The 11,021-nt window shown below is 43.7% G+C and overlaps 1 protein-coding gene across 2 annotated transcripts in view; it reads right to left on the reverse strand.

The window, feature by feature from the left end:
• Window positions 1–411: 411 nt before the first annotated feature.
• LOC138981281 (uncharacterized) overlaps window positions 412–11,021 on the reverse strand; it is a 32,602-nt gene continuing 21,992 nt past the window's right edge. For both annotated transcript variants that reach the window (XM_070354137.1, XM_070354138.1), the window contains exons 11-15: window positions 8,637–8,753; window positions 5,819–5,937; window positions 4,750–4,828; window positions 4,317–4,402; window positions 412–2,767 (exon numbers count right to left, since the gene is read on the reverse strand). In XM_070354137.1, the coding sequence (XP_070210238.1) occupies window positions 1,958–2,767; window positions 4,317–4,402; window positions 4,750–4,828; window positions 5,819–5,937; window positions 8,637–8,753 (1,211 nt within the window). In that variant the 3' untranslated portion in view covers window positions 412–1,957. The remainder of the gene's footprint in view (window positions 2,768–4,316; window positions 4,403–4,749; window positions 4,829–5,818; window positions 5,938–8,636; window positions 8,754–11,021) is intronic.

Genomic DNA, 11,021 nt, shown 5'->3' on the forward strand with positions numbered 1-11,021 from the left:
AACACCGTTTTAATAAGCGGAGGGGTGTCACTGACTTGACGTAATATAAGGCTTGTTTCGAGGAGCGATACGGCTGAAATGCGTATGGCAATGTTTACACTCAAATTTGCAATGAGCGCGACCCCTGAATTCATTTCCAAATTAACGCAGAACACATACATATTCATGAGTATAAGTTGAAACATCAACAATGATTTCACCCCATGTAAAGGCCTGTCTAGACCTGTGGGGGTAAACATGATAAGACCTAAAAAAAAAAAAAACCAATCCGAGAAAATGAGGTCTCAAAAAGGAGGGAGTCTATAAACGGGAGTACATTTACACAGGTTATGAACAAAAAAGCGTCTTAAATGGAACGGTCTTGTAGAAAAGCGGACAAACACTCAAGTCCTTAATGGCAAAAAACCGTAGGACTTTTAATATCAATTTTACTACAATACAATACAATACAATAATCTTTATTCATCTCTAAAAGAGAAATTACAAGCTTGACTGTGTGTCTGTAAAATCAATCAATTAATCAATCAATCAACCATGCATGTAGTAACATTCACATCGCATATTCACATCATATCGTTACACGCAAACATTGTACCCACACACTTACTAAAATAAGCCTACAAATAGAAGCAATGCATTGCCTGTTTAAAAATTATATCACATTATCACCTTATCACACTTTAACCACATTATCTTCTCACATTTGTATCCTATAAGTCAGTATAACTAACAACAGAGAAAAACAACTGATAAATAGAGGTTACACGCCGAGTCTCAGCGATCATCAAAAATAACGGTCGAAGTTAGCGGATCATAAAAAATGCGAGCTTTAGCGAGCTTTTTCATGACCGCGAACTGAGACCACCATCCCTTACAATCACTGAGACGAGGCGTGTAACCTCTTTATTCCTCCTTTCTTCAGTTATTCAAAGAAAAGAGGAGGTTTTTTGCGAAAGTTTGATCGAATCCTATTCACTCAACCAGTCAACCTGCGCAGGCGATCGATTAATGCTACTACTAAGGGTCTTAAAGAAAGGGGGAGTGGGGTGCCACCGTGGTGACGGCGGGGAGGTCTTTCTTTCTTTCTTTCTTTATTTATTTATTTGGTGTTTAACGTCGTTTTCAACCACGAAGGTTATATCGCGACGGGGAAAGGGGGGAGATGGGATAGAGCCACTTGTCAATTGTTTCTTGTTCACAAAAGCACTAATCAAAAATTGTCTCCAGGGGCTTGCAACGTAGTACAATATATTACCTTACTGGGAGAATGCAAGTTTCCAGTACAAAGGACTTCACATTTTTTGCTTGACTAAAATCTTTACAAAAATTGACTATATTCTATACAAGAAACACTTAACAAGGGTAAAAAGAGAAACAGAATCCGTTAGTCGCCTCTTACGACATGCTGGGGAGCATCGGTTAAATTCTTCCCCCTAACCCGCGGGGGGTGGCGGGGAGGTTGGTACCTTTGATGGGAGTGCAGTGAATGAGAGAAGCATCGGCATACATTTTCATTTTTGCGTCAAATTACATGTAAATCGTTCCGAGGTGCACCTATTGTGCTGTTCGCTGCATCTTGAAAAATGCATAACACTATATGCTAGTTATATTTCGTAAATCACAGAAAGGTTTTAAGCTTGTCAAAGAACTGAGGCGGTATTATATATTATTTTTGAAAGGAAATTTCTGTCCGCCGCGGAGGCAATACACTTTGGGCACGGGATACATCAGATTCAGTTATCAGAAACATGTACATAAGAAATATACGTTGTCTGGCTAATTAGCGCGCGTTTGGGCATATAGAGTAGTGTCTGGTAAAATTAAAGAGCTCTCAGCAACACGTTTTTTTTTCTCTCTATCGCATAGGTCTTCGTAGATGCGTCGTGGCTTACACGCAATGGACTTGTACCACCACATTTCGGCCTCAAGGTGAAGTATTCCATCCCTGCCGCTGTACTTAATCATCTTTTGCCTTACTCCTCGATCTCTTCAAAACCATCTGTGACTTTATCTTCACCAAATGCGTGGCCTTTTCCAGCTCTTTATAGTCGACAGCTTCGATGACAACCTTATTCTCGTCGCGAAGAAGTTTGATGTCGGCATGTATCCCTTTGGCTCTGCAGTCCTCTGCAGGGGACAACCCTAGCCGGGAAAATTGTTCCGATGTGAGTTGTATGACCTCTTTGCGCAGTTTCACGTGCTCCGGGAGGTCGCCGATTCGCACAGCACGTTGATCTGCGGAAGCCGAAGCATCTGACAACACGACGAAGCTCGTGTCGCCTGTCGGGTCGTCTAATTTCTGCTGTCCCGAGTACGGTGGAGCTACAGCTTGGGAAAGCGCGCCTCCAGCATCTGACGACTTGTCGAGCATGGAGAAACCGCTCCCAGGATGCGGGTCCAGAACGCGGCTGTCGTCGGCCTGGTGTGTCACGTTCTTGTCAAAGCCATGTCTTGATGTGGCTGCTGAGGACAGAATAGCGGATGGGACGCGGAAGCTGCCGGCACTGGGCGGCACGGGATGTGGCTGTGGGGATCGTGCAGCGTGCACAGGGGCAGTGCGGAGACCGGCAGCAGGCATGCCCAGCGTTTCCCGGATGACCCGATTGGCGTGGGGCAGGTTGCCCATGTCGGTTCTGATCTCAGCGACGCCCCCTGCAGTGAAGCTCATGCTGACGGGCAGGTTACCAGCTCGCAAAGCTTTGAAGATATAGAACAAGCGTGCTTCCTCCATGTCCGGAGGCACATCCACCGTCACGCGCTCGTTGTCCTGGCAACAAACAGACGGTGTGGATCACGAGATGCGAGTACTAGCTCAAGTGCATGGTTTAGCAATCTTAAACAAACAAGCCAGAGCGCTATTTTAAGCTACGAGAAACAAAGGGAAGTGAGCGCTCTATAAATGCATACGACATGTAGCAAGCTGGAGAGTAAGTGAGAGTTATACGGAACCAATCTCCTGGCACCTCGTAGAATAACAAGCATTGACACGAACAAGCGACTTTCCTCCCAATGGTGAGATGACAACCCTGCTAGCTTGAAGGCAGAGTCTTTCCCGTGAAAACAGGTGTGCTGGTCACCTCAGATCTGGCCAGGCTGTTACACGGGACAAGACCACCCACCACTTGGACACCTAATCAACATCCCGACTGCTTCTTGTGCACCGGCACGGTGGCCTAGTGGTAAGGCGTCCGCCCCGTCATCGGGAGGTCGTGGGTTCGAACCCCGGCCGGGTCATACCTAAGACTTTAAAATTGGCAATCTAGTGGCTGCTCCGCCTGGCGTCTGGCATTATGGGGTTAGTGCTAGGACTGGTTGGTCCGGTGTCGGAATAATGTGACTGGGTGAGACACGAAGCCTGTGCTGCGACTTCTGTCTTGTGTGTGGCGCACGTTATATGTCAAAGCAGCACCGCCCTGATATGGCCCTTCGTGGTCGGCTGGGCGTTAAGCAAACAAACAAACAATCTGCTTCTTGTGCAGAGTTTGGAGTTATTTCATGAGAACATTCCTACGATGCACAGACAGAATACAGGATGTTGATTTTGTGGTACGTGTCCAAGTGGAAGGAACACCTTATCCCGTACACAAGGCTAGCCCGCCCGATCTGACACGATAAGCTGAACCGTTCACACGGGCACAACTGTACCTTTAAACACGAGTATAAACAAAAACGACGGAAAAGGGCCATCATCATCGCCACACTGAGCCACTAATGCTGCTGCTGCAACTTCTCTCTCTACCCCCCCCCTCCCCCCTCCCCCCTCCCCCCCTTTACAACCACTTTCCTCATCCTCCTGAAATCATACAGGGATAAAAGGAAGTGGATCTGTTGTCTCGTTGAACTGTTTTGCACTAGTTTTAAAGAAATCTGAATTAAGATTTAAATAAAACAAGGAACTTAGTCGATAAATATCGACAGGGGGCCGACTAATGGTTTAAATGTGAAATGTGTGTATAATAATGGGTGTGGGTCTGAAATGAAGTTAGGTAGTAGGTACTGAACTTGTCAAATCCAGGTGCACGGAGCCCCTGGGGCTTTTAGTAATACCTCAGGCAGCTATCCGTTAGAAGAACTACCAAGTTTCATTGACTTGCACCCAAAGAGTCAAGAACTGCGATTTTTTTACGAACTAATTTCGTACTCGGACCCGGCTGGTCTTGGTATCAGGTAATGCCCTAGTTTTTACAAATTGTAGCAAAGTCGATTAACTTTACAATGTACAATGTTTGCTTGCAAATTACAACACAAACGCGAAAAACTTAACTATTTGTAGAGTTCTAACAATGGGAACGTTAGAATCGCCTTATTCTACTCACCCGCTGGCTTGCACCAGCACCAGCACCAGCACCAGCACCAGCACCAGTTCCTGGTGGTGCCTGTCCCCCAGGCGGAGATGACATACCTAAAAACAATGAAAGAAGAACACCCAAAATGTTTCACTCGGGACTCGGGAAAACAGCTAAGGGGACGTTCTGACTTCTGACTTCATGGTGAGCATGTTTCCGCATTGAAATAATCAGTTTTGCCGCTGTAGGATTTTCAAACTCATGCACGCGACTGTGCGCAATTATCGTTCATCTTCACCCTGCTGTGTATCAAGTGTGTTGATTTGTAGTATTCACTGCAACACTAGCAAGTAACTGAAGTACTACTATACTGCACGCAAGGACACGTATATCTAGTCATTAGTTTACGGTTTAATACGCTAAGACCAAGACCACAGAGAAATTGGGTAAGTAGCCTACTTACCTTGTGGACTGAGAAACCTTGGATGAAGGCTGTACGTCTCTGCCTCTTTGAAACTGTCTGGAACATCAATCTTCTTGACCTGAAAGTATTACACGGTGACTTTAAAACAGGGGAGTTTTGTGAAGACAAGAAAAGGGAACTAGCAGAAGTACTTTCGTGCCCAAGTACTGATCAAGTGCACGCATTTTTTCACAAATATTGATGCTTCCGTGCGCGCTCTAAGCTGATGTTTTGAGATGTCAGCTAACTTTCACCACCATCCAAATCATGATGGTCATGATCACTAGTACCTTTACAATGTATGTTGATATCCTTTTCTTCGTCTTTTCCACGTTCTTATTCTTCTTTTAATGAATGATTGTGTTGATGCAACAACAGTGGCGGATTGCGTCAAGTCTATGAAGATAATCATTTTTACTAGGAATCAAAATAAACTACAAAGAAACGTAAAGTTTATGGAACCTGTAATTCAGACAAAACAAATCACCCACAATTTGTCTAAAATTAAACGTTCCATCAACTTTTTCTTGATTTTTGATCGTTGGCAGTGCACCTGTTTCGAATATCTATGGTGGCTAACCTCTATGGTCTCTAGGGCTAACTACAACACAGACTGACCAACCTTTATGATCACTAGGGCTTTTTAACACAAAGTGACCAAACCTCTATGGTCACTGGGGCTAACTAACACAGACTGACCAACCTCTATGGTCACTAGGGCTAACTAACACAGACTGACCAACCTATATGGTCACTGGGGCTAACTAACACAGACTGACCAACCTCTGTGGTCACCGGGGCTAACTAACACAGACTGACCAACCTCTATGGTCACTAGGGCTAACTAACACAGACTGACCAACCTCTATGGTCACTAGGGCTAACTAACACAGACTGACCAACCTATATGGTCACTGGGGCTAACTAACACAGACTGACCAACCTCTATGGTCTCTAGGGCTAACTAACACAGACTGACCAACCTCTATGGTCACTATATAGGCTAACTAACACAGACTGACCAACCTCTATGGTCACTATATAGGCTAACTAACACAGACTGACCAACCTCTGCCGCGGCGTTCTTCGCGCCTTGCCGCCGACCACAAATGCCCACAGTGGCACCCTCACTGCCATTCGCCGGGACTGTCTTCGTGGGCTTTCCATCCCTATACCTCGAGGACTTGTCTGTCGCAAAAACAATAAACATTATGTTAAGCCTGTCCGGGCGGGGATGTAGCTAAGTCGGTAGCGCGCTGGATTTGTATCCAGTTGGACGCTGTCAGCGTGAGTTCGTCCCCACGTTCGGCGAGAGATTTATTTCTCAGAGTCAACTTTGTGGGGAGACTCTCCTCGGTGTCCGAACAACCCCGTGTGTACACGCAAGCACAAGACAAAGTGCGCACGAAAAAGATCCTGTCATCCATGTCAGAGTTCGGTGGGTTATAGAAACACGAAAATACCCAGCATGCTTCCTCCGAAAGCGGCGTATGGCTGCCTAAATGGCGGGTAAAAACGGCCATACACGTAAAAGCCGTGGGAGTTTCAGCCCATGAACGAACACACATGTCAAGCCTGTCCTTAACTGGACCAAGTCGACAAAGCGATGCATACGTCGCGAAGATGAACACACGAAGCATTAGCACTGAGGTTTTGTTATAAAAAAAAGACTTCGCGAAGTCCTCGCAAAGTCGACTTCAGGCTCAAATAAGGACCGCCTTTAGCTGTAATAGGAATTATTCGGACGTGGAACACCAGATTCATACAGTGTCAATAATTACAGTATGTCAGGGAGGACACACTCGGAGGATGTAGAGTTTTGTACGAAAACACGTACCGCACTTCTGAAACTTGGAACGGGAAGTAAAAAAACTAGAAAATAAAACATTAAACGCAACCTTAGTACTATTTTGTATCACATTGAAACAAACAACATAACAAATCAAACTATATGTAATATTGTCACAGATTAAACAAACCAACGCCACATCACATAACCTTGCTGTCTTCTTTATTGCATTTGTGTTTTTTTAATGGATTATAAATGCACGAACTGTCCGAGCAAAACAACACTACGCTAAAGGGTACAAAAGAGTAGCCGATTGTCCCATACTTTTGAATATCAGTAGTACATGTGTACACATATATGTATAGGTTACAACACGAGTGGTTTTTTATATGGCTTGTATTTCAGTCAAGACCCAGCGGATGAATATCATCGGGAGACACGAGCCTCTGGCGAGTGGCTCTCGATTGATATTCCCGCTGGGTCTTGACTGAAATACAAGCCATATAAAAAACCACGAGTGTTGTAATCTGTATATCCCATTCTACCATCAAACACAAAGTGTAGACTACTAGCGGCACTGTTGCGATCTGTGCAGGGTAAAACTGTTGCCAGCGAGACTTAGCCCTTTTGCAACCTTAAACTAAGTGACCGTCGCTGAAAAATTCAAACGAATGAGTGCATCGATAAGTACGCGGTAACACTACTTTCAGACCATTTAAAAGCTTTAAGTAAAGGTTCATAAGTTGCAAGAAAGTAATGAAGTCGAATAGAAATTAATTTAGTTGAAGCGCACAATTCTTTTGTTTTGCGTTTCAGGTCGGCAGAACGGGCGAAACGGGTTTGGGACCCATTTGGCTTACTCGATTCAGAATCGATTCCACGTTGTTTTTCTCGAACGTGTGTAATTAGGCTTATTGACAGAGAAGCAAATTTTAGGGAACAAATATGTAGGTTTAGATTTAACCATTTGCTCCCTATTTGAAATGTATCTACGTGATAAACTGTTTTGCGAGTGTGTTTGCATGGATGAACTTAAACTGGTATGGGTGTGAGAAAAACGCGACCGACACGTCTGTCACCGCCGATTGATTGCATTTTGAAGGAATATGACTGGATTACGGAAAAATATGTGGACTTACTGCAGAGCCAGGCAAAAAGAGTAGACTTGCTCGCAAAACACGTGAAACAGCCGATGTTTGATAGCTGAAGGCGCACACCAAAACACACTACCGACAGATTCTCAAAAGTCGTCTGCTAACGATGCAAGGGGAGGGTACTCGTGTTTTTGTTTTGGTTCGCTAGCATCTGGTTATCTTGTAAGTTGAATGTTCGTTTTTTTCGACCTGCATTGCTTTCATAATGAAAGAAACTTTTGCTTATTGCATCTCATACATCAGATCAGTTCTGAGATTCATTTTTGCGTGCAACTGATATGGTTTTCTGAGCCGTGCAATACGATTTTAGAACTTCATACAAATGTGTCACATTGTTCGGCGCGAGGTCAAAGGTCGGGAGGAAAGTAGTCCTTTGCCCAAATCGGAATCTGCACTATCATATATTTTTTGGAGTCCATGATGTATTTATTGAGCTATAAAAATACAACACATATACCCATACTGAAGTAACAGAGACAAAGAAGGGAGGTCATGGGATATAACAGGGTATAAAATAAGTAAGTGAATTGTAGACATTATTTCAAACATAAACACACGCACACACATACACACACGCACACTGACACACACACACACACACTGACACATACACACACACACACACACACACTCACTCACTCACACACGCGACAATCATGCACACACACACACACACACACACACACACACACACACACACACACACACACACACACATCACTCATGAACGCAAAACACACACCCACAGGCACACAGACACAAAAACACCCGTACGTACGTACATACTTACATACACACATACATACACACACACACACACACACGCAAACACCCCCCCCCCCCCCCGCACACACACACACACACACACACAAACACACACACACACACACACACACACACACACACACACACACACACACACACACACACACAAGCGTGTTTACCGAAAATCTGGCTGAGAATGTGAGAGGTGGGTGCGATGAGGATAACAATATGCACATTGCGGGCAGAATACAGCCCCTTTTCCGCACCAGTGATAATGTCATCCACTCGACTCGTGTCTGCAACAAACAACACTGGTCTCAGATGATTCCCGGTGTAACACGAAATTCTTACTCCACGAAATATTTACTCCGGAGTAAATATTTCGTACGAAATTCTTACTCCGGAGTAAATATTTCGTACGAAATTCTTACTCCGAGTACACTTTTCGTACGAGAAAAGAACTCCCCAAGGCACGAAAAAATTACTCCCTCCACGAAATTGTTTCTCCCCATTTTTGTTACTTCCAGTAAACTGAAATCTCGTACGCAAAAATGGGATGCGGGCGAAGGGATAATGCCAATAAGTGATCTCGCGCACACGAATGTCGCGCTACCCTCCTTCCACCCCTTCCACCACCAAGACTAACAGGGGACAAGGGAGTACAAATTTCGTACACCTGGCATGGGAAGTTAAATTGCTCGTGTTGGGGTGAAGTAATTTATTCGTTATTTATTCGTCAGGGGAGTAACATTTTTGTACAAAATGTTTACTCGGAACTCACCTGTCTTGGGGAGTAATTTTCTCGTGCAATGGGGGAGTGCTTTTTTCGTAAAGGGAGTAACTTTTTCGTACGAAATGTTTACTCCGGAGTAAAAATCTCGTGGAGTAATTTTCTCGTGTTACACCGGGAACATCCACTTCTTCTCGTGTGACCAATCATACAGGCATCACCACGGATCTGTCCAGGCTCTTACACGGAATGACAGGATGTTTCCACTTGGACACAAACCATAAATCAACGGTCCGGGTGATGTCTGTGTAGAATGAGATTTTTGTTTTTTTTTTTGTTTTTTTTGTTTTTTGCTGAATTAATTTCGCATCTTAATTTTTTTTTTTTTTTTTTTTTTTTAAGCATAAGTTTATTTTAACAAAGGTTACAATCATGACATGTATACAAAGTTCACAGAAACAGCAACAAGCTAGAAGCTTATAGTGGTGTTCGCATCTTGATGTTGATGTCAGTTACGAAATTATTTCAAGAATAAAATTTCCATTCTGTACGGAAAATAGTGTTGCCGTTGAAATGTGTTTACGTAAACAATATATTACTTAGACGTATTTTACATTGTTTGTAAACAATCAGCAATGTTGCTAAATAAATCATTATTTACGTAAACAATGAATTATTTACGTAAACAATGAATTGTTTAGGTAAATAATGAATGGTTTACGTAAACAAACAATTATTTAGAATTGTTTTACATTGTTTATAAACAATTACTTATTTAGCACATGAGCTTCTAAATAATGATTATTTAGCTAAAACTGGTGAAAAAAAACATGAAAAAGTATCCAAATAATTATTTGACAAATGGAATGCCATATTTAAGACCTTGCTTTTACAGCCTTCCTGTTCATAACTCTGTAAATTTACCTCCATTTTAGGGCGGGGATGTAGCTCAGTCGGTAGCACGCTGGATTTGTATCCAGTTGGCCGAACACTCCCGTGTGTACACGCAAGCACAAGACCACGTGCGCACGAAAAAAAATCCTGTAATCCATGTCAGAGTTCGGTGGGTTATAGAAACACGAAAAATACCCAGCATGCTTTCCTCCGAAAGCGGCGTATGGCTGCCTAAATGGCGGGGTAAAAAACGGTCATACACGTAAAAGCCGTGGGAGTTTCAGCCCATGAACAACAAACAAACAAACAAACCTCCATTTTTTTCTTCTTCTTCTTCTTCTGCGTTCGTGGGTGAAACTCCCACGTACACTCGTGTTTTTTTTGCACGAGTGGAATTTTTACGTGTATGATCGTTTTTTACCCCGCCATTTAGGCAGCCATACGCCGTTTTCGGAGGAAGCATGCTGAGTGTTTTTCGTGTTTCTATAACCCACCGAACTCTGACATGGATTACAGGATCTTTTTCGTGCGCATTTGGTCTTGTGCTTGCGTGTACACACGGGGGTGTTCGGACACCGAGGAGAGTCTGCACACAAAGTTGACTCTGAGAAATAAATCTCTCGCCGAACGTGGGGACGAACTCACGCTGACAGCGGCCAACTGGATACAAATCCAGCGCGCTACCGACTATATCCCCGCCCTAACCTCCATTTTAAGACTCCCCATTTTAAGACTCCCCCTTTTTAAGACCTGATTTTCTCTGATTGTTGTAGGTCTTAAACTAAGGGTTCCACTGTATAATAATCGCTTATAGGTTTTCCTCTCCTTATTACTGGATGAACTCCTGTATGTGCAACCCTTGCTTCATGAGTGCTGTCTGCATTTTGATTCTTATTTCACAATTGTGAAGGTTTCGATCGGGCGACACAATTCTCCATAG

This window comes from Littorina saxatilis, linkage group LG12, assembly GCF_037325665.1.
Source record: "Littorina saxatilis isolate snail1 linkage group LG12, US_GU_Lsax_2.0, whole genome shotgun sequence".
NCBI lineage: Eukaryota > Metazoa > Mollusca > Gastropoda > Littorinimorpha > Littorinidae > Littorina > Littorina saxatilis.